Source organism: Coregonus clupeaformis, chromosome 16 (genome assembly GCF_020615455.1).
Source record: "Coregonus clupeaformis isolate EN_2021a chromosome 16, ASM2061545v1, whole genome shotgun sequence".
Lineage (NCBI taxonomy): Eukaryota > Metazoa > Chordata > Actinopteri > Salmoniformes > Salmonidae > Coregonus > Coregonus clupeaformis.
Window position 1 is genome coordinate 15,748,096 of NC_059207.1, and position 23,823 is coordinate 15,771,918.

At 43.2% G+C, this 23,823-nt stretch overlaps 1 protein-coding gene across 1 annotated transcript; it reads left to right on the top strand.

Annotated features, from left to right (window-relative positions):
* Positions 1-2,764: 2,764 nt before the first annotated feature.
* Positions 2,765-6,297, top strand: LOC121584059. Its single transcript, XM_041899887.1, has 6 exons — positions 2,765-3,018; positions 3,662-3,808; positions 4,524-4,589; positions 5,069-5,278; positions 5,441-5,584; positions 5,943-6,297. Exons 1-6 carry the CDS (start codon positions 2,902-2,904, stop codon positions 6,093-6,095), a joined length of 837 nt encoding a protein of 278 aa, XP_041755821.1. The 5' UTR covers positions 2,765-2,901; the 3' UTR covers positions 6,096-6,297.
* Positions 6,298-23,823: the final 17,526 nt, after the last annotated feature.

The following is a 23,823-nucleotide window of genomic DNA, read 5'->3' on the forward strand; positions in this document are numbered from 1 at the left end:
GTGGAAATATATATAAAATACAGGAAAATCACGTTTTGACTGCACTGGGCCTTTAATAAACTAAACTATTCAATGAAGAAAAAATTATCAAACAGCCTACGTCTGGGGATTTTCCCCTTGAGAAGCAACATTATTTTTTTATTTTACCAGGCAAGTCAGTTAAGAACAAATTATTATTTACAATGACAGCCTACACCAGCCAAACCTGGGCCAATTGTGCGCCACCCTATGGGACTCCCAATCACGGCCAGTTGTGATACAGCCTGGAATCGAACCAGGGGGTCTGTAGTGACACCTCAAAGCACTGAGATGCAGTGCCTAAGACCGCTGCGCCACTCGGGAGCCCTGAATGCTTGGTGTGACCATTGAAGCAGGATGACTATCAAGAATTGTAGAGAGAACTGTATCCTGTGGAGTTTTTGGGCCACCTGGCAGATTCATGTAGCCATCATCATCATCATCACTTGCTCTCTGGGTGAGTCCGTCCATCTCAATGAAAGTATTCTATCAAATAAAAAATTAATAAAAAATGTATCGTTATTTTATTGTTATCTATTGTGTGTTCATAGTTTTTTTCAGAGGGCGGACTGTCATAGTCTCCCATTTCTAACCTGGCCTCGTTTGTTCATTTCTATCACCTGAGACCTGAACTACTAGTGGTCATAGAGTTGGAAAGAGGGCACACCTCCTACCTACACTCTTACAGGAAAAGGTTTTAAAAGGACTCTATCGATTGCTTAATATATGGCACCTCTAAAGGTTCTATATAGAACCCTAATTAACCCTTTTTTCAAGAAAAAGTCTATATAGAACCTTTAGGGGTGTCAGATATGAAGCATGCAATAGAAACATTTTGGGTTCTATATATAACCTGAATGCTGAAAAAGGCTTTGCTGCAAGTGTGCCCTCTGTCCATCTCTATGGGCAATGCTCGTCTTAATTCAAGCTCTAGCAACAGAGCCAATAAGAGCTCAGTACTGCACCCCCTGCTGTTGCTTTGAACATATAAATTCAAATTTTTAGTTGTCATATGCACAGAATACAGCAGGGTGTATACGGTACAATGACATAATTACTTGTGAGCTCTCCTCTCAAACAGTGCAGTAACAATATAAAAAATATATATTCAATAAAGGCAATAGATTGAGATGTTGTACTATATGCACAGATGACCACCATTTCCATATTTGCTTGTTTCAACACTTCGGTTCATGGATCTTTTCCAGTCTTTACTCCAGACCTCCCAGGCCAGAACTTTGTCACACATATAAAATGTGTCATAACAAAAATAGAATTGATTCCACTCAGAAGCCAACTCGGGAAGGAACTCAGAAGCCAACTCTATACACACATTCTGCTTATGTATATCTCACTGGTCATCCCCAAAGCCAACACCTCCTTTGGCCGCCATTCCTTCCAGTTCTCTGCTGCAAATGACTGGAACGAATTGCAGAAATCTCTGAAGCTGGAAACACTTATCTCCCATTTTTTACATCTCCCTCACTATCTTTAAGCATCAGCTGTCAGAGCAGATTACCGATCACTGCACCTGTACACAGCCCATCTGTAATTAGCCCACCCAACTACCTCATCCCCATAATGTTATTTACATTGTTATTTATTTTGCTCATTTGCACCCCAGTATCTCTATTTGCACATCATCTTCTGCACATCTATCACTCCAGTGTTAATACTAAATTGTAATTATTTTGCACTATGGCCTATTTATTGCCTTACCTCCATAACTTACTAAATTTGCACACACTGTATATAGATGTTCTATTGTGTCATTGACTGTACGTTTTGTTTATTCCATATGTAACTCTGTGTTTGTTGTTTTTATCGAACTGCTTTGCTTTATCTTGGCCAGGCCGCAGTTGTAAATGAGAACTTGTTCTCAACTGGCTTACCTGGTTAAATAAAGGTGAAATAAAATAAAAATTAATAAATAAATGTTAGTAGGCCACGTTTCCTCTTTCCCCTCACAGATTTCCTCAATGAATGACTGTAGCTCAGGCAATTGTAATCCTGTTACGTCACAGAACACAAATGGCAAAGCATGTGATAATCAGTGTGCAGTGGAATTAAGAGGATTGTGCAGTATTCTACACTATGTAACACTGTAAAGTTAGACAGGACAGAGGTAAACATTCTAAATTATAGGCCTAGCCCTAGTATACCTGTGCAATGTGCATGTCTTATTCACACACCCCATTCTAATGATTAACCAAGTGACTAAGAAGAGTAATAACATAATATGCCATTTAGCAGACGCTTTCATCCATTTTTACGTATGGGTGGTCCCGGGGATCGAACAAACTACCCTGGCGTTACAAGCGCCATGCTCTACCAATTGAGCTACAGAGGACCACAAGAGTATATGCTACGTTTGAATTGTTACAATGCATATTACTTTAGTGGTGTTACTGGTGGATAAATAATTGCTGGTCATCAAAGTGGGGGGTTACCCTAATTGTTCTGGAATTATTTCTTAATAAAGCCTATGGCTAACATGCTTGGAAATATATATAAAATCTTATCTTATCACTCTGCTAAGATTTTTTTTATTTAATTGCAGCAAGTTCAGCAGGCATCATTTCGTTCAAAGAGGTCATCTTCTGGTTCGTTCATTGGGTTACACTAAAGTCATGACTTATATAAATACGCAAGTAGCCTACACTCGAGTCCTCAAAAGGGATTGGTCGACCAGAAACAGGGGGATTGTCCCCAGTAGAGGAAATCCCTCATTCCCCGCCATCGACATAGCCCACCAGTGAGTTTCGTAAGGAGCTTGTGTAAGGCTGTTGTTACATAGCCTTCAATGGCTATTACATATAGCTGTAGTAGCTATCTATCTCCAGAAGTCCGGAAAGTTGGCAGTCGCTCACGTCGCATGTGAAGATGTATCCGAAAAGAAAAAGTGCAATGGATAGTCAAATTATCTCTGCAGAAATTGCTTTAGGGCTTGTTCTGTGTACAGGATATCGGATAATTTCGAAGAACATTTTCAGTCATCAGGTAGGCTATGTTTACATGACTTTTGATACAAACTGAATTTATAATGCTAAAATGAAATCGTATTTGGTAGGAGTTAGGACAAATGTAAAATGTTAATGCATGAATAAGAAATCAATAGGCCTAGTTTTTGTCTTTTGACATATGCATTTTGAAAGTGTTATTTTCCCTTCTGTTCATGGTCATTTCAAATTATAGCCCACTGTTTCTTGTCTATTGATTCTTGAAGAAGCTTTTCTCTTATCACATCAGTAACCCAATACAGTTGTTTTAGGTCTATTGCCGCCTTCACGTGCTAGTCGGAACTAGGAAACGGACATTTCCTACTTGCAAATACAGTATGTTTGAACGCGGCACGTATATCAACAACCAGTTAGCAAGTCGAACATTTCCAAGAGTCCTAGTTCCGACTAGTACATGAATGCGGCATTTGTGAGTCTTTGTAAACCAACAATGTATGGCGATAAAACATATTTAAAAACTATCATGTCAGTCCTCCTGGCATCCATCATCTGAATTTGACATTGTTTACATTTCTTCAGACCCATCCTTCATCTTAATAGCAAAGCAAGTGGTGAGGCTGCCATTTTCTTGCTTGAATTCAGGATTGTGACTTTAATCTGTACATTTATTTTCTATTTCTTAGGAGGAGAGTCAACCTGTTGACAGTGAACAGTTTGAGCTAACAAGGTCACTAGTGTGTATATGGCTTGCAAGCAACATAAAGTTCCTACTCTTCAAATGCAACAGCAATCCACTTTCACTGTCTGCACATTCAACATCCAGGCTGATTGTGAGTAGTTCATTAATTTATTAATTTTTTATTAATTTTTTACCCTTATTTTACCAGGTAAATTGACTGGGAACACATTCTCATTTACAGCAACGACCTGGGGAATAGTTACAGGGGAGAGGAAGGGGGATGAATGAGCCAATTGGAAGCTGGGGATGATTAGCAACACAAACATAGGCACAGACACATGCATACAAACACACAATATTGTGTTGTAGATATGTGGTAGTAGAGTAGGGGCCTGAGGGCACACACTTAATATGTTGTGAAATCTGTTGTGAATTGATTTTAATGTTTAAAAAATTGTATAACTGCCTTAATTTTGTGGGACCCCAGGAAGATAATGGGGATTCATAATAAATACAAATACAAATTAGGTGGCCATGATGGTATGAGGGCCAGATTGGGAATTTAGCCAGGACACCGGGGTTAACACCCCTACTCTTACGATAAGTGCCATGGGATCTTTAGTGACCACAGAGAGTCAGGTCACCCGTTTAACGTCCCATCCGAAAGAGAGATTGATTGATACAAAACATTATTTTATCACTCTGCTAAGATAAAAAACAAATTGCAGCAAGTTTAGCAGGCATTATTTTGTTCAAAGAGGTCATCTTCTGCTACACTTAAGTCCTCAAAAGCGATTGGTGGCCAAGAAACAGGGGGATTGTCCGCCGTAGATTGATTGATTTATTGAGTAATTGTCTATTTACAGGCATTTCTGGCACTTCTACTGGATAGCTGCTACGGAATCAATTCTCAGAGAGTACATACTAACGAAGTAAGTCACCCACTATTATTTGGTTGATACAGTATTGAAAGCTTGGGAATACTTTTATCATAGGCTACTTGCTACTACAAATGTTATTTCAAGTTGGTATTAGATTATTATTCTCAGCAGCTCCGTATAACTATGAATAGGTTAAGCCAGGTGTTCTTAAACTTTTTGAGCTCGAGACCAAAATAAGAAATTGACCGTACCATGACCCAAATAGTCCTCCAACAACCCAATTTAAGAAGAAATAGTGTGTATTATAGATGTATTCTTGTAACTCGCAACCCACCTCTCACATGCCAAGGGCCCACTTTGGGTCCCGACCCATAGTTTAATAAGAAACCCTGGATTAGGTTATATCTGTATCTCAGGTTTTAAGAATGCATAAATCAGTTTTTATTGAATGTTTTAATGATTTAATGATTAGATATTGAATTGTAGGATTGCGATTGTTTTCACTGATAGTCATTTTTTTATCCTTCTAGCGGCCTGCAGTGGACATGGTCGTGTGCTCTTTCTTCATAGTGAGCAGTGTTGTCCTCTTCTTTTTGGACCATAGCCAGCTGCAGAGCACAGTGGACTTGCGCATGATCTTCAGTGACTCTCAGAAGTTCTTCCTTCAGATGGACTTTTTTGCCACCTTCGTCTTTGGCCTCCTCTGGCTAGCCTTCCCCGATTGGCTCCTAGGATTCCAGGTAGGCTCTTAGTACCATAAAAATATTATGAAGCTAGGTTTCACATTGCGGAGATGCGGGACGACAAAGAAAGTCAGCAGCCTATAGGCTTCCAGGTTGAGAATGTGTTGTTACAAGAGGTGAAGTATGTTTCTTGAATAAACGTTTGCTTCACTCTTTCAGCCTGTTACAGGTTCTGAGGACATCCTCCATCTTCACCTCACTAGAGCCTTTGGAGCCATGATGGTGGGCGACAGTTTTGTCTCTTTTACAACACAGAATTTCCAACACAAGGAAAAGGCGTCAGTGTTCATAAGCCGAGCAGTGGTATGTGATATTTCAGCAATCTCTTTCTCTTTTTTTTACTTTGACAATAGAGTGTTCTGCTACTTCCATATAAATACGTAAATACATAGAATCAATTGAGAATAACACCCCATCATACACTCCCCTCCCCACCTACACAAGAAGTTCATAAGTTCATGTCAGGCAAGGCTGTGACTAGGTGGCAGTTCCACACGATGAAGGCCTACAGGCCAGGCTCCTGTCCGTCATTGCCGTCTCCCTATTCTGACTTGAGACCCACACGCTTAACTGGAATTATCACACAAGTCTGCCATTGATGTCACTGACTGATTTATGTGAAAGGTGACTGCATTGATCAGTGTTTCTCTTGGTTTCTCAGGGCAGCTTGGTGCTGCTTGTGTTCCTGGTCCACTCTCAGCTGACCACCTCTGCCTGGGCCCCTGCCCAGGTCTGGTTTGGCCTGGTGGGAGCCAGCCTATGGACAGGAAACTCCATCTTAGGTTACCTCAGCTCTAAACAACAAAATATGTAATAAGTCCATTCACACAGACACTGAACACAACAGTCACAACAGAACAGGCAGAAGTTACAGACTGGGCATTGAACCCTCTCCTGTGTGCCACAAGACTGTTAGCCCGCTTAAGTGAAGCTGATCACACAAGCATGGTTAATCAAACCACAGCTGTTGCACAGAAAGCATAGGCAGATTCTCTGGCAACCTGGAGTGACTTCGAATGAGTGTGATAATTTATTGTTAAACAATTTCCATCCTATGATGTTGTCTTCAGATCTTCATACTTCACCATGAATGAGATGGTGATGGTCATTGCTTACTGAGGTAGAAAGAGACCCTTTGGAAATCTAAATGTGTATATATACAGTACCAGTCAAAGGTTTGGACACACGTACTCATTCAAGGGTTTTTCTTTATTTTTACTATTTTTTACATTGTAGAGTAATAGTGAAGACATCAAAACTATGAAATAACACATATGGAATCATGTAGTAACCAAAACAGTGTTAAACAAATCAAAATATATGTTATATTTGAGATTATTCAAATAGCCACCCTTTGCCTTGATGACAGCTTTGCACACTCTTGGCATTCTCTCAACCAGCTTCACCTGGAATGCTTTTCTAACAGTCTTGAAGGACTTCCCACATATGCTGAGCACTTGTTGGCTGCTTTTCCTTCACTCTGCCGTCCGTGTCACACCAGCCTTCACTTTGGCTCCCCCTCCTGTCCAGCTCAGGCATCGCCGGCCTTCTAGCTGCTGCCGAACTTACTGTTGGCAAGCGCCCTTCACTCATCAATCCCGGACTTGTCTTGTCATCATTACACACACCTGGTTCCAATCCCCACTCTATAACTGTATATATACTCCCTCTGCCATTTGTCTTTGTCGGTCATTGTACATTTTACTTGTTTTCCTGAGAGGTATCTCGCCTACTATTTCCTGAGTACTTTACATTTTGCACTTTGGGTTCGCCCTTTGCCTTTTTGTTTATACATATATATTTTGAGCACAACAGCGTTTGGGTTTCGTCCCACTTTGATCTATGGTGCTTAAATATATTCAGTAGTTCTAAACCTGCGACTGCCACTGTCTGTCTAAGGAAATTACAAACAGTGTCACAGCGAAGCACCCCCACACCATAACACCTCCTCCTCCATGCTTTACGGTGGGAACTACACATGCTGAGATCATCCGCTCACCCATACCGCGTCTCACAAAGACTCGGCGGTTGGAACCAAAAATCTCCAATTTGGACTCCAGACCAAAGGACATATTTCCACCGGTCTAATGTCCATTGCTCATGTTTCTTGGCCCAAGCAGGTCTCTTCTTATTATTGGTGTCCTTTAGTAGTGGTTATTTGCAGCAATTCTACCATGAAGGCCTGATTCACACAGTCCCTTCTGAACAGTTGATGTTGAGATGTGTCTGTGACTTGAACTCTGTGATGCATTTATTTGGGCTGCAACTTCTGAGGCTGATAACTCTAAGGAACTTATCCTCTGCAACAGAGGCAACTCTGGGTCTTCCATTCCTGTGGCGGTCCTCATGAGAGCCAGTTTCATCATAGCGCTTGATGGTTTTTGCGACTGCACTTGAAGAAACTTAAAAATACGGAAAAAGTTCTTGACATTTTCCGTATTGACTGACCTTCATGGCTTAAAGTAATGATGGACTGTCGTTTTTCTTTGCTTATTTGAGCTGTTCTTGCCATAATATTGACTTGGTCTTTTACCAAATAGGGCTATCTTCTGTATACCCCCCCTACCTTGTCACAACACTGATTGGTTCAAACTGATTGGTTCAAACGCATTAAGAAGGAAAGACATTCCACAAATTAACTTTTAAGAAGGCACACCTGTTATTTGAAATGCATTCCAGGTGACTACCTCATGAAGCTGGTTGATAGAATGGAAAGAGCGTGCAAAGCTGTCATCAAGGCAAAGGGTGGCTATTTGAAGAATCTCAAATATAAAATATATTTTGATTTGTTTAATACTTTTTTGGTTACTACATGATTCCATATGTGTTATTTCATAGTTCTGATGTCTTCACTATTATTCTACAATGTAAGTAATAGTAAAAATAAAGACAAACCCTTGAATGAGTAGGTGTGTCCAAACTTTTGACTGGTAGTGTATATTTGTAAAAGTGTAAATGTGTAATTATGTACATAAATATTTTTCAATTCTACCTAACCTTCTGCAAATCCATTAAACAAATGAATTCAGATAGAGAATTGCCCCCTTCTTTTTAATTGGTCTGCAAATTGAAGTTCTATGACAATATTTGCTCATTAGGATCACTGTTCTATGATAAGTCATTATCATTCTGAAGGAGGCTAGAAAGCAATCAGAGATTGTAAAAGACACTTGACCCTGCCATTCTACCAAACAGAAGTGAATAGTAAGTATGCGGGCTCAGCCTTAGAAACATAATTATGAAATTACTTTTTAGGAACTCTTGATGGGAAGCGTGGATGATTTGTATATTAGCGGCATCCATATGACTAAATAAATGTAACTGACATTGAAATTACGTCAAGGAATAAAAGTGAAGGGAAATGCTGCTCAGAAACATTGTGATATTCTAATGCTCCCTTTTTGTGATATTCTAATGCTCCCTTTTTATTGAGCCTGCTCCAAGGCTAGAATAGGGTGAATGCACCAATTTGTAAGTCGCTCTGGATAAGAGCGTCTGCTAAATGATGTAAATGTAAATGTAAATGTAGAACTCTCTGTGACCACTAGATGGTGCTATGCACATGGCCATGGAGTACCTCTGAATGGATTTGAATATAGGGAATCTAGGTTTTAATAGCCCCTCATTCATATCATTATATTTCCTAATGTACAACACATTAGGACCACCTGCTCTTTCCATGACATAGACTGACCAGGTGAATCTAGGTGAAAGCTATGATCCCTTATTGATGTCACTTGTTAAATCCACTTCAATCAGTGTAGATGAAGGGGAGGAGACAGGTTAAAGAAGGATTTTTAAGCCTTGAGACAATTGAAACATGGATTGTGTATGTTTGCCATACAGAGGGTGAATGGGCAAGACAAAATATGTGAGTGCCTTTGAATGGGGTATGGTAGTAGTAGGTGAGTGTGTCAAGAACTGCAACACTGCTGGGTTTTTCATGCTCAACAGTTTCCTGTGTGTATCAAGAATGGTCCACCACCCAAGGAACATCCAGCCAACTTGACACAACTGTGGTAAGCATTGGAGTCAACATGGGCCAGCATCACTGTGGAATGCTTTTGACACCTCGTAGAGTCCATGCCTCGACGAATTGAGGCTGTTCTGAGGGCAAAAGGGGTTGCAACTCAATATTAGGAGGGTGTTCCTGTTTTGTACACTCAGTGTATATGTTTGCTGTTGTGAATAGTCCAAATTATATATCACAATTAATATTTATTTTGATGCTTGTGCATTGACAGTAATAGGTACACTCACTTGATAGGACAATTCTGGTTGTGAGGTAAAAGTAGAATCTAGGGGAAACACTGACGGGAGCCCTGTCTTTCTACAAAACATCCTCACAACTGTTAGTCAAGACTGATACCTTGACCTTGACCATGACCATGCGTATAAGAATTCACAACAACACAACATCAGAGAAACATAGAGGTTATTTAAATCAGTACGGCTGCCAGTTGAGTTCAGCCGAGAAAATTGAGGTTGAGGAAAAGGTTACTTGGCTCCACTGGTCCTGACTGCTGATGTGGTTGGATTACCAAACGTCCATTGCTCATCATGTGCACTTCTCTCGGCTGGCCACGTCCTTTGTAGTCACAAAGGACGTGGCCAGGTGACTGGACCCTGAAAGATGGATACCAAATGATTGACTGTGCTCCGGTGTCTAATGAACACACAGATGAAGCAGGTAAGCAGTCTACAGAGGAGAGGACAACCCTGGGACAATGAGCAAAACTGGTTAGAAAGACGTCTTTTCAACCAGTTTTGACGTTGAAAATATGTATTTCAAACCAGTTTTTATGTTGAAAATACGTATTTTTAACCAGTTTTGCTTACTGAGGGGTGGCAATTGGTGCATCTGCAATGGCACTCTATTCCCTACGTAGTGCACAACTTTTGAAGTTGAGCAGTACATAAGGAAATAGGGTGCCATTTCAGACAATGTCTAAGCCACAACATATCCTCAAAGATTTCACTGAAATCAGTGTGGGTTAGAATGATCCATCCTCATGAATGATGCAGATATTCTGTGAATAATAACAACACAAGTGTACTTGGCTATAAAAGATATTTAAAAAATAAAATAAAGCTGCTTTCCTCTCATCAAGAAGGCAAGCAGGAAGTAGCACTCTATATATTTTGAGTTTGGAGTGTTCGCAAGTCAATAAGAGCCAATGAGGTTGTTGGAGCCAGTGTGATCACACTTACTCATTCACAATCACATGGCAAAGGCATTGGCAGCAAAGTATCACCAGAGCCCAGTAATTCAAAAGGTATCTATCTGGATTAACGCCTATCGGATAGGATTAAATGCATAGAAATAGAATGAATAGAACATGAGACCCATTCAAGTAAATTATTTGTCCATTCTATTCATTCTATTTCTATACATTTAATCCTATCCAATAGCCAAAATTCAGATAACTTTTGAAAAATTGGGCCCAGGAATCAAATCTCTGACAAAGGGATAGTTGATATATGCAATTAAACATATGTCCCCATTAATGCAAATCCACTAGGCACAGATGTCAATTAAACGTTTAGTTTGGATTTACATTTGGTTAAGTTGTTAACTAACGTGAAATCAACAACAAAAAAATTACCATGTCATTGGATTTAGGTAAAAAGTTGGGTGAAAAAAATAAGAAATTCCCTTATGTTGATGACTTTTCGCAAATCCAATCAGTTTTCCAAGTTGATTCAACGTCATCACATTGAATTAATTTTGTTTAAATGACGTGGAAACAATGTTGATTCAACCAGTTTTTGCCCAGTGGGAAAGCTTTTGCGCACCAATCATTTCCTGGTGTGAGAAGATTAGACTGTGCTGATAGCACACAAATACAAATCTGCAAGGCAAAGGCAATCAGTTGCTTCAAACTGCACTCCAGTGACTTAATGTTTCAGTGTGTGTATCTTCTTCCCAATGGCATCTGTTCGCTCTTCCAATCATCTGTATGCAACAATCACAAATCACAACTTTAGATATAAAAAGATCCTGTGAAACCCTGTCAATGTTTGTTCCCCCAGCAGTTCTAATAAGAATCTGGCAGTATTTTATCCTATATCAATAATATTCAGCTATGAGATCTGAAAAACATTTTGAAAAGAAAAAATGTTAACGTCATTGCACAGCACATTGCTCCTCGTGGCTCGCTCCTCGTGGCTCGCTCTTCCTGGCTGCCAATTGTTTCTAGGTAGATAGAAAACCCACATTCTCCCAAAGTAATATCACTTTGCTACAGACAGGATTCAATTAGTATTTGCTTTCCAAATACTTTAGCTGCATTTGATTGAGCTTGCCTGGCGCAAAGTAGCCAATGGTGTAGTCCCGCCAGGCAGGCTCAATCAAACATGTAACATTTAAAAAATAAAACAAATAATATTCAAACCCCAGTCTTTCATGCTAATGGATAGGGAATCATCATGAACTTTAGGTAGCCTGTGACCGAGTCTGGTCTGCCTCAGCGATCCCCACATGCACCTTACTCTCGGTACTGCCCTCTAATCTGTCTGCCCTCTCATTCCTATCTGTATAATTAAAGTACAATAGGAGAGCAGAGTTGTAACCTATACAGTATGTTGACCATACAGGGGCCTTTGCCTTCAAAGGTGTCATTTCCATTACCAATGTGGAGAAAAGCATGTTGTCGCTGTCGGATGAAAAGCCCATCTCCAAAACAGAAACCTTGCAGAAAATGGAGAAAAAAAACTGCTATATTTAACCATTAACAAACATAGAATTTCAAAACTTCAGAAGGTATTTTAAATAAATTGAATTGGTGCTAGAGTCATGTAATATTCAGAGCACATTGAGGAGAGTTACTCATTTGAATACAAAATGAAAATGGTCAAAGATTGAGTTACAAGGTTTTCATCAGACAGCGACGATGTACACTGAGTGTACAAAACATTAGAAACACCTGCTCTTTTCATGACATAGACTGACCAGGTGAATCCAGGTGAAAGCTATGATCCCTTATTGATATCACTTGTTAAATCCACTTCAATCAGTTTAGATGAAGTGGAGGAGACAGGTTAAAGAAGGATTTTTAAGCATTGAGACAACTGAGACATGGATTGTGTATGTTTGCCTTTTAGAGGGTGAATGGGCAAGACAAAATATTTAATTGCCTTTGAACGGGGTATGGTAGTAGGTGCCAGGCGCACCAGTTTGAGTGTGTCAAGAACTGCAACACTGCTGGGTTTTTCACACTCAACAGTTTCCCGTGTGTATCAAGAATGGTCCACCACCCAAAGGACATCCAGCCAACTTGACACAACTGTGGGAAGCATTGGAGTCAACATGGGCCAGCATCCCTGTGGAACACTTTTGACACCTTGTAGAGTCCATGCCCAGACAAACTGAGGCTGTTCTGAGGGCAAAAGTGGGTGCAACTCAATATCAGGAAGGTGTTCCTAATATTTTGTACACTCAGTGTATATGTATACCTGTATTGTATGAAAGTATGCTGAAGATTCTTGTGTTTGGGGTTGAATGAATTTATGGATAAACAACGACTTCAGGTAGAGTAATCTACAGAGCATAACCACTGTCAGCCCCCAATCACCAGCTGACCACCTTCCTGCTGTAGGTTTTAATGCATTCAACCTGTGATTTATGTCCCAGGGCCTTCCAACCCCATGGCCCAAACATACATATGATAAATATACTCCTTTTCCATCTATTAAAGGTCAGAAGTGATGACAACAAGAGTAGTTGTGATGAAGTTAAGATAATTCCCTTCTGTTAAACACTCCTGCATGAATCATAATGACAAATGAATTCTGTACAGATGAAGGAGGTATCATTGCTCTCTGTTGGGCCTGGTACTAGCAGTACATTGTAAGAACCATGATCATCCTTACAGCTCTGGTGGTCTGAATCTGATCAGTAATTTTTCCAATTGCAATTCAAAGATGTATAGCCGGGGTTGCCTGGTTACGGGCAGGACCAGGTCCAGTTTTGTAATTAATTTTTAGCAATTTCTCTGTGTGTTTGGAAACTGTTTAAAAAGGCAAACTCAGGGAAATTCACAAAGCCTTTTCCAAATGTTTTATTGAGATTTGTGAGCTGCTCATTTAATCTACTTGTCACGGATTCAGCTGAAGCTGTTCCTCCTCCTTGCTCGGGCAGGCTTCGGCGTTCGTCGTCACCGGAGTACTAGCTGCTACCGATCCATGTTTCTATGTTCTACTGGTTTTGTCTGTATTGGTCTCACCTGTTTCCCATTATGTAATTATGTCTTCCCTATTTAACCCTCTGGCTCACACTGTGTGTTGTGCGTGTTTGTTCATGTTTTGGTTGTCGTATGTGAGCGGGTTTGTTCCTCCCTGCGTGGAGGTATGTTCATTAAGTTACCTACGAGTAAAGTACGTTTTTTGATTAGCTCTGTGTCCTGCGCCTGACTTCGTCCTACCGCATTACACTGACGCCTTGACAGAAACACGCACCAATAATGGAGTCAGCAGGCGACCATGATCCAGGCTCTCGGCACCGCAATGGAACGCGTGGTGAATACTATGGAGCGATGGGAGAGAGGTGGTTTTCCTATACCTCCTCCAACTACACAACCACCCACACCGCTGTCCACCTTTTCACCATCTGGGTCCAGTGAGATTCGGCTCTCGCTCCCGAGGGCATAAGACGGTACAGCTGCCGGGTGTCAGGGTTTTCTGCTCCAGGTAGAGCTATACCTGGCAACCATCCACCCGGCTCCCTCGGGATACGAGAGCGTGTCCAACCTCATCTCCTGTCTGTCGGGGAGAGCGCTCGAGTGGGCCAACGCCGAGTGGGGAGGAATAGACGCAGCATCTGTACGTTATGAGGAGTTTACCCGCCGCTTTCGGGAGGTATTCCATCATCCACCGGAGGAGAGAGCAGCGGGCGAATGTCTATTCCACCTCAGACAGGGGAAGAGGAGCACACAGGATTTTGCACTGGACTTTAGGACTCTGGCTGCCAGTGCAGGATGGAATGAGAGGGCCCTTATCGACCACTACCGATGCAGCCTAAGGGAGGACGTTCGTCGGGAACTGGCCTGTAGGGACACCAACCTTAACCTGGACCAACTGGTGGATATGTCTATCAGGCTGGATAACCTGTTGGCCACCCGTGGACGTCCGGATCAGTGGCCGTCCATTCCATCCCCCAGCACCTCCGACCCTACCCCTATGGAGCTCGGAGGAACTGCTCTTAGGGAGACCGGTAGAGGGGCCGTCCCCTGCACCAACTGTGGCCGCAGAGGACACACTGCTGGTCGGTGCTGGGGAGGGTCTTTAAGGAGTCGAGGCAGTAGGCAGAGCACTGGTGGACCATTTCAGGTGAGTAGGCACCCGACTCACCCAGAGCTCCCTGTTGCGCATATGTGTATTGATGTTGTATTTCCAGAGTTTTCCCCTCATTCCCAGCATAAGGCGCTAGTAGATTCAGGCGCAGCTGGGAACTTTATTGATTGTCAGTTTTCCCGTAGTTTAGGGATTCCTATTGTGCCTGTTGATGTGCCCTTCCCTGTACATGCCCTAGATAGTCGCCCTTTAGGGTCAGGTCTGATTAGGGAGGTCACTGCTCCACTCTGGATGAAGACGCAGGAGGGTTATGAGGAGAAAATTAGTCTCTATCTGATTGATTCTCCTGCGTTTCCAGTGGTGTTGGGGCTTCCCTGGTTAACCTCTCATGACCCCACTATTTCATGGCAACAGAGGGCTCTCAAGGGATGGTCAAGTCAGTGCTCGGGGAGGTGTGTAGGTGTTTCCGTAGGGGCGACTACGATGAAAAGTCCAAACCAGGTTTCCACCATGCACATTCCGCCTGAATATGCCAATTTGGCTCTCACCTTCTGTAAAAAGAAGGCGACTCAATTACCACCCCATCGACAGGATGATTGTGCGATAAACCTCCAGGTAGGCGCTGCACTTCCCCGGAGTCACATGTATCCTCTGTCACAGGAGGAGACGGCGGCTATGGAAACATATGTCTCCGAATCTCTGGGGCAGGGATACACTTCACCTGTCTCCTCGAGTTTCTTTTGTGAAGAAGAAGGATGGTGGCTTACGCCTGTGCATTGACTTTTGGGGTCATAATCAGATCACAGTTAAGTACAGCTATCCTCTACCTTTGATTGCTAGTATGACGGAGTCATTGCACGGGGTGCGCTTCTTCACTAAATTGGATCTTAGTAGCGCGTACAACCTGGTGCGTGTCCGGTAAGGGGATGAGTGGAAGACCGCATTCAGTACCACCTCGGGGCACTATGAGTACCTCGTCATGCCATACGGGTTGATGAATGCTCCATCAGTCTTCCAATCCTTTGTTGATGAGATTTTCAGGGACCTGCACGGACAGGGTGTAGTGGTGTATATTGATGACATTCTCATATATTCCGCTACACTTACCGAGCATGTGTCCCTGGTGCGTAAGGTGCTTGGTCGACTGTTGGAGCATGACTTGTATGTCAAGGCGGAGAAATGTATGTTCTTCCAAGAGTCCATCTCCTTCCTAGGGCACCGCCTGTCCGCGTCAGGTGTGGAGATGAAGATTGACCGCATTTCGGCCGTGCGTAATTGGCCGACTCCAACCACGGTGAAGGAGGTGCAGCGATTCTTGGGTTTTGCCAACTACTACCGGAGGTTTATCCGGGGCTTTGGTCAGGTAGCGGCTCCCATTACCTCCTTGCTGAAGGGTGACCGGTGCGACTGCAGTGGTCAGCTGAGGTGGACAGTGCTTTTGGTCACCTGAAGGACCTGTTTACCTTGGCTCCAGTGATGGCTCATCCGGATCCCTCCTTAGCATTCCAGGTAGAGGTGGACGCGTCCGAGGCTGGAATAGGAGCTGTACTGTCTCAGCGCTCGGGTCGCCACCAAAGCTCCGCCCCTGTGCTTTCTTTTCGAAGAAGCTCAGCCCGGCGGAGCGCAACAATGACGTGGGGGACCGGGAGCTGTTAGCTGTGGTTAAAGCTCTGAAAGTGTGGAGGCATTGGCTTGAGGGGGCTAAACACCCTTTACAAAATTTTGACTGACCACCGCAATCTGGAGTACATCCGGGCGGCGAGGAGATTGAACCCTCGCCAGGCAAGGTGGGCCATGTTCTTCACTCGTTTTGTGTTCACTCTCTCTTACAGACCAGGTTCCCAGAACGCTAAGGCAGACGCCCTGTCCCGACTGTATGACACAGAGGAGAGGTCCATGGAGCCTACTCCCATACTTCAGGCGTCGTGTCTGGTGGCACCGGTGGTATGGGAGGTTGACGCGGACATCGAGCGAGCGTTACGTACCGAGCCCACTCCTCCCCAGTGTCCAGAGGGTCGTATGTACGTGCCGCTCGAGGTTCGCGATCGATTGATCTATTGGGCTCACACGTCACCCTCGTCTGGTCATCCTGGCATCGGTCGGACAGTGCACTGTCTTAGTGGGAAGTACTGGTGGCCCACTTTAGCCAAGGATGTGAGGGTTTATGTTTCCTCCTGCTCGGTGTGTGCTCAGTGTAAGGCACCTAGACACATGCCCAGAGGGAAATTACAACCCCTACCCATTCCACAATGGCCGTGGTCCCACCTGTTGGTGGATTTTGTTACGGACCTTTCCCCCTCACAAGGGAACACCACGATCCTGGTCATTGTGGATCGGTTTTCTAAGTCCTGCCGTCTCATTCCTATGCCCGGTCTCCCTACGGCTCTACAGACTGCTGAGGCCCTATTTACACACGTCTTCCGGCACTACAGGGTACCTGAGGATATTGTATCGGATCGGGGTCCCCAGTTCACCTCAAGGGTCTGGAGGGCGTTCATGGAATGTCTGGGGGTCTCGATCAGCCTGACCTCAGGTTTTCACCCCGAGAGTAATGGGCAGGTGGAGAGCGTTAACCAGGATGTGGGTAGGTTTCTGCGGTCCTATTGCCAGGACCGGCCGGGGGAGTGGTCGGGTTTTATCCCCTGGGCAGAGATGGCCCAAAACTCACTCCGTCACTCCTCCACTAACCTTTCTCCATTTCAGTGTGTGTTAGGTTATCAGCCGGTCCTGGCACCTTGGCATCAGAGCCAGATCGAGGCCCCTGCGGTGGATGAGTGGTTTCGGCGCTCGGAAGAGACCTGGAACGCTGCCCATGTACGCCTGCAGCGGGCCATCAGGCAACAAAAGGCGAGCGCCGACAGCCACCGCAGTGAGGCCCCGGTGTATGCACCGGGGGACCGGGTCTGGCTCTCGACCCGAAACCTGCCCCTTCGCCTGCCCTGCCGGAAGCTGGGTTGGCGGTTTGTGGGGCCATTTAAAGTCCTGAGGAGATTGAACGAGGTATGTTATAGGTTACAGCTTCCTCCTGAGTATCGTATTAACCCCTCATTCCATGTGTCTCTCCTCAGGCCGGTGGTAGCTGGTCCCCTCCAGGAGTCTGAGATACGGGAGGTTCCTCCGCCCCCACTGGACATCGAGGGGGCACCGGCGTCCTCGGTCCGTTCCATCCTGGATTCGAGGTGTCGGGTGGGGGGCCTGCAGTATCTCGTGGAGTGGGAGGGGTACGGTCCGGAGGACCGGTGCTGGGTCCCTAGGAGGGACATCCTCGATCCCTCCATGTTGAGGGATTTCCACCGGAGTCATCCGACTCGCCCTGCGTCGCGTCCTCCTGGCCGTCCCCGAGGCCGGTGTCGGCGCACGGCTGGAGCCGCGCGTCAAGGGGGGGGGTACTGTCACGGATTCAGCCGACGCTGTTCCTCCTCCTTGCTCGGGCAGGCTTCGCCGTTCGTCGTCACTGGAGTACTAGCTGCTACTGATCCATGTTTCTATGTTCTACTGGTTTTGTCTGTATTGGTCTCCCCTGTTTCCCATTATGTAATTATGTCTTCCCTATTTAACCCTCTGGCTCACACTGTGTTGTGCGTGTTTGTTCATGTTTTGGCTGTCGTATGTGAGCGGGTTTGTTCCTCCCTGCGTGGAGGTATGTTCATTAAGTTACCTACGAGTAAAGTAAGTTTTTTGATTAGCTCTGTGTCCTGCGCCTGACTTCGTCCTACCGCATTACACTGACGCCTTGACACTACTGTAACTTTGTCTCTCAAAAAGACTAGAGGTCTGCTGCCAAATCTCAAGATTAATAGATATTAAACTCATTAAAGGGATTGTAGAACGAGATCTGCCATTGAAAGTCACAATTAAAGCAAAATTATAATGTACTTTGGGCCAGTGTCCATTTTTTCATGTGGCATTCCTTCACTAATCCTTCACTAACATCATTTGAATATAGCGATCTTTCTTGACATATCGCTTTAGGTATTATCACCTCTCACTGAATTTGCATAATATTCAATAATATTACATTCACCTGTCATTTAGTCCCATTTGGTTAGATTTTCCATAGGTAAATAAATAAATAAAAGCAATCAAAACTGCCATACAGTTTATTGTCCCCATCTGTATAATGAGATAAGTATACAGTTACTGCCAGTACCAAGGGATTATACTGTAAATATTAATCTATGAATTATACAGAATGCTGCTGAATGTGTCTGAGAGATGAGCAGAGGTCATTTACACCCTGCTAACACTGTTTGAGCTATATGAACATTGACGCATACCAGATCTTGGGCTGTTGCTGTGTTCTATGTTGTTGTATTCTGTGTTGCTTTGTTGCTGTGTTCTGTGGTCTGTGTTGTTGTATTATGTGTTGTTGTGTTCTATGATGTTGTATTCTGTGTTCTGTGTTGTTGTGTTCTGTGTTACTGTTTTCTGTGTTGCTGTGTTCTGTGTTGTTGTATTCTGTGCTGCTGTGTTCTGTGTTGTTGTGTTCTGTGTTGCTGTGTTGTTCTGTTCTGTGTTGTTGTGTTCTGTATTATGTGTTGTTGTGTTCTGTGTTGCTGTGTTGTTCTGTTCTGTGTTGTTGTGTTCTATGTTGTTGTATTCTGTGTTGCTGTGTTCTGTGTTGTTGTGTTCTGTGTTGCTGTGTTGTGTTCTGTTTTGCTGTGTTCTGTGTTGTTGTTTTCTGTGTTAATGTGTTGCTTTGTTCTGTGTTGTTGTGTTCTGTGTTGTTGTGTTCTGTGTTGTTGTGTTCTGTGTTGCTCCGTTCTGTGTTTCTGTGTTCTCAGTTGTTGTATTCTGTGTTGCTGTGTTCTGTGTTCTGTGTTGTTGTGTTCTGTGGTGTTGTGTTCTGTGTTGCTGTGCTCTGTGTTGCTGTGTTCTGTGTTCCGTGTTGTTGTATTCTTTGTTGTTGTGTTCTATGATGTTGTATTCTGTGTTCTGTGTTCTGTGTTGTTGTATTCTGTGTTCTGTGTTGTTATGTTCTGTGTTGTTGTGTTCTGTGTTCTGTATTGTTGTGTTCTGTGTCGCTGTGTTCTGTGTTACTGTTTTCTGTGTTGCTGTGTTCTGTGTTCTGTGTTGTTCTGTTCTGTGTTGTTGTGTTCTGTGTTCTGTATTGTTGTGTTCTGTGTCGCTGTGTTCTGTGTTACTGTTTTCTGTGTTGCTGTGTTCTGTGTTGTTGTATTCTGAGCTGCTGTGTTCTGTGTTCTGTGTTGTTGTGTTCTGTATTCTGTGTTGCTCTGTTCTGTGTTGTTGTGTTCTGTGTTGTTGTGTTCTGTGTTGCTTTGTTCTGTATTATGTGTTGGTCTGTTCTGTGTTGTTGTGTTCTATGTTGTTGTATTCTGTGTTGCTGTGTGCTGTGTCGTTATTATATTCTGTGTTCTGTGTTGTTGTGTTCTGTGTTGCTGTTCAGTGTTTCTGTGTTGCTGTGTTCTGTGTTATGTGTTGTTTTATTCTTTGTTGCTGTGTTCTGTGCTGTTGTGTTCTGTGTTGCTGTGTTGTGTTCTGTTTTGCTGTGTTCTGTGTTCTGTGTTCTGTGTTGTTGTATTCTGTGTTGCTGTGTTCTGTGTTGTTGTGTTATGTGTTGTTGTGTTCTGTGTTGTTGTGTTCTGTGTTGTTGTGTTCTGTGTTGCTCCGTTCTGTGTTTCTGTGTTCTGAGTTGTTGAATTCTGTGTTGCTGTGTTCTGTGTTCTATGTTGTTGTGTTCTGTGTTGTTGTGTTCTTTATTGTTGTGTTCTGTGTTGCTGTGTTCTGTGTTGTTGTATTCTGTGTTGCTGTGTTCCTTGTTGCTGTGTTCTGTGTTGCTGTGTTCTCTGCCTTGCACCTTGACACTGTCAGCCAGCCCACTCTGCAGCTGCAACCGATATTGTTGCTTTCTGTTAAGTGTTTGATGGAATAGGTGTTACTGGCTGCAGATGTTTAGCAATCCACTATTGGAATTGATGTTATTGGGTACTGTGTCCTTGGCCATGGCTATGTTGCAGGGGAACGACTAAAGCCCTAGTGACAGTGTTCTGGCCCGTTGTCACTAGAAAAAAAGTGTGGTCCCCTGTCCCCTGTCAGAAAGCTTTGTCTGCATTAGAAAGTCTGTGGAGAGAAAAGGCTGGCGGCGCTCTCACTGAGCCAATATTCGGGGATCATTGTAGTCATAGACATTGTAGATCAAGACCATTTTATTAGTCCCCCCTGCATCCTCAGTTACCCTCTAGTGGAGCTTTCTTATGGCTAATATGGAAGTAATTTCCTCGCATTCCCTTCCTCTGCCCTCGCTGTCACTTTCACTAGAGGGATGTATGTAGTCTCTCTGTGCACAGCTAAAACCACAACAACAGCATGCATGCAGTAACAAAAACAGAACTGCCAGAATGCTCAAATCTCCTCCCCTTTGCATATTTAACTGGGCCATACTTTACTTCTGTGAGAGACTGAATCTGTTGTTTTTTAACTCAAGTGTGTAATTTGGAGCATCCTACTACTCCCATTGTTTTGCACCCAACAATGCTACAACTAAACTACAGATATCCTCAAATCTTGGATCTACTCTGGATTCATAGACTGCATTCTGGGTATCCATAAGATGAGGTAAATGACTCCTTTAACTGACCACTTCTAGCAGCTAGAGCTAGCTATACGGTCCAAACTCTTTACCATGCTTACTAAGTCAGTGGTTGGGTAGTTAAATGTTCCCTTTATTTTGGACTGTAATCTACATTTTAAATGAGTTTTCACAATTATTTACAGTGCTATGAAAAAGTATTTGCCCCCTTTCTAATTTTCTCTACTTTTGCATATTTCTGATACTGAATGTTATCAGATCTTCAACCAAAACCTAATATTAGATAAAGGGAACATAAGTGGACAAATAACACAACAATTACATATTTATTTCATTTATTTCATAAACAAAGTTATGCAACACCCAATTCCCCTGTGTGAAAAAGTAATTGCACCCTTACACTCAATAACTGGTTGTGCCACCTTTAGCTGCAATGACTCCAACCAAATGCTTCCTGTAGTTGTTGATCAGCCTCTCACGTCGCTGTGGAGGAATTTTGGCCCACTCTTCCATGCAGAACTGCTTTAACTCAGTGACGTGTGGGTTTTCAAGCATGAACTGCTCGTTTCAAGTCCTGCCACAACATCTCAATTGGGATTAGGTCTGGAGTTTGACTAGGCCATTCCAAAACTTCCAATTTGTTGCTTTTTAGCTATTTTAATGTAGACTTGATTGTGTGTTTTGGATCATTGTCTTGCTGCATGACGCAGCTGTGCTTCAGATTCAGCTCACAGACGGATGGTCTGACATTCTCCTGTAGAATTCTCTGATACAGAGCAGAATTCATGGTTCCTTCTATTAAGGCAAGTTGTCCAGGTCCTGAGGCAGAAAAGCATCCCCAAACCATCACACCACCACCACCATGCTTGACCTTTGGTGTGATGTTCTTACTGTGGAATGCAGAGTTTGGTTTTCGGCAGGCATTACTGGAACCATCTCGTCCAAAAGTTATACTTTTGAATCATCTGTCCATAGAACGTTCTTCCAAGAGTCTTGATGATTATCCAGGTGCTTTTTGGCAAACTTGAGTCAACTTTTTGGACGAGATGGGTCCCATTATGCCTGGCGAAAACCAAACACTGCATTCCACAGTAAGAACATCACACCAAAGGTCAAGCATGGTGGTGGTGGTGTGATGGTTTGGGGATGCTTTGGAATGGCCTAGTCAAAGTCAGTCAGTCAGTCATTTGTTTTATAAAGCCCATTTTACATCAGCAGTTGTCACAAAGTGCTTTACAGTTACCCAGACCAGACCTAATCCCAATTGAGATGTTGTGGCAGGACTTGAAACGAGCAGTTCATGCTTGAAAACCCACACGTCACTGAGTTAAAGCAGTTCTGCATGGAAGAGTGGGCCAAAATTCCTCCACAGCGACGTGAGAGACTGATCAACAACTACAGGAAGCATTTGGTTGGAGTCATTGCAGCTAAAGGTGGCACAACCAGTTATTGAGTGTAAGGGTGCAATTACTTTTTCACACAGGGGAATTGGGTGTTGCATAACTTTGTTTATGAAATAAATGAAATAAATATGTAATTGTTGTGTTATTTGTCCACTTATGTTCCCTTTATATAATATTAGGTTTTGGTTGAAGATCTGATAACATTCAGAATCAGAAATATGCAAAAGTAGAGAAAATTAGAAAGGGGGCAAATACTTTTTCATAGCACTGTATGCATGAGCTTGAAAGTGTTATTGGCTCTGTTAAGTGCATTTTAGAGCTTTGTTCATTTATTGAAAGTTCTGTTGTATTTGACAGTAGAAAACAAGTGGTAGTTCAGAATAGTAATTTATTACATCAATGGTTGTGTGATGTTTGCTATGAGGAGATACTCTCTTCCTCTCTCTCGCTACTCCTTTCTTGATTAACTATTTCCCTCTAACGTGTTCAGAACATGGGGCTTGTTCAACGATATCTGCCAGTAGATAAGGAGCAGTGAAAGAGTCCTTTAGAGACGCTGCTTAGCTTCCTTATGTCGCTGGGAAATGTGATCCTCTTCATCACAGCTAGAGGGCTGTTATCACAGTCTGCATTTGCTCAAGGCTTTATTTATTATTTAAACTCACAGGGTGACATTTTGACAGTACAACAATGCAAGATGTGGCCACAATGCTTGTGTAGCCTTCCAGCATCAAAGGTGAAGCATACTATAACCTCGAGAGACGCTCTTCCTCAATCGTTGGTTGCAATAACGTAATTTCAACCAGATATAAACCTGGTTGCAATTATGTGATTTGAACCAGATTTCAACCTGATTGCAATTACGTCATTTCAACCAGATATCAACCTGGATGCAATTATGTAATTTCAACCAGATATCAACCTGGTTGCAATGACTTCATTTTCTCTATGCGCTCAGGTTCTCTATGAGCTATCTGGCGATCAAGGCCAACTGTTTATTGCTCTGAAATCCATGACGTCCTCATTCTCTTCTAACAAACTCAGCCTCTCCTTGTCCTCTGACTCAACAGCAACCTGCTGAATGTATTCATGTCAATCTCCAGGCAATGTACTCAGACTGGCCAAAGCTAAATCAATCTGCTCATATCTGGCCACACAGACTAAAGCAAGGAAATACAGACAGCTTTATGATCTGTGGTTTAGTCTGTTGCATGAATGGATTCACATTAGGATTTCACGTTGAGATTTATCCCCCCAATTCCACCCCATACATGCACACAATATTAGGGGAATACCAC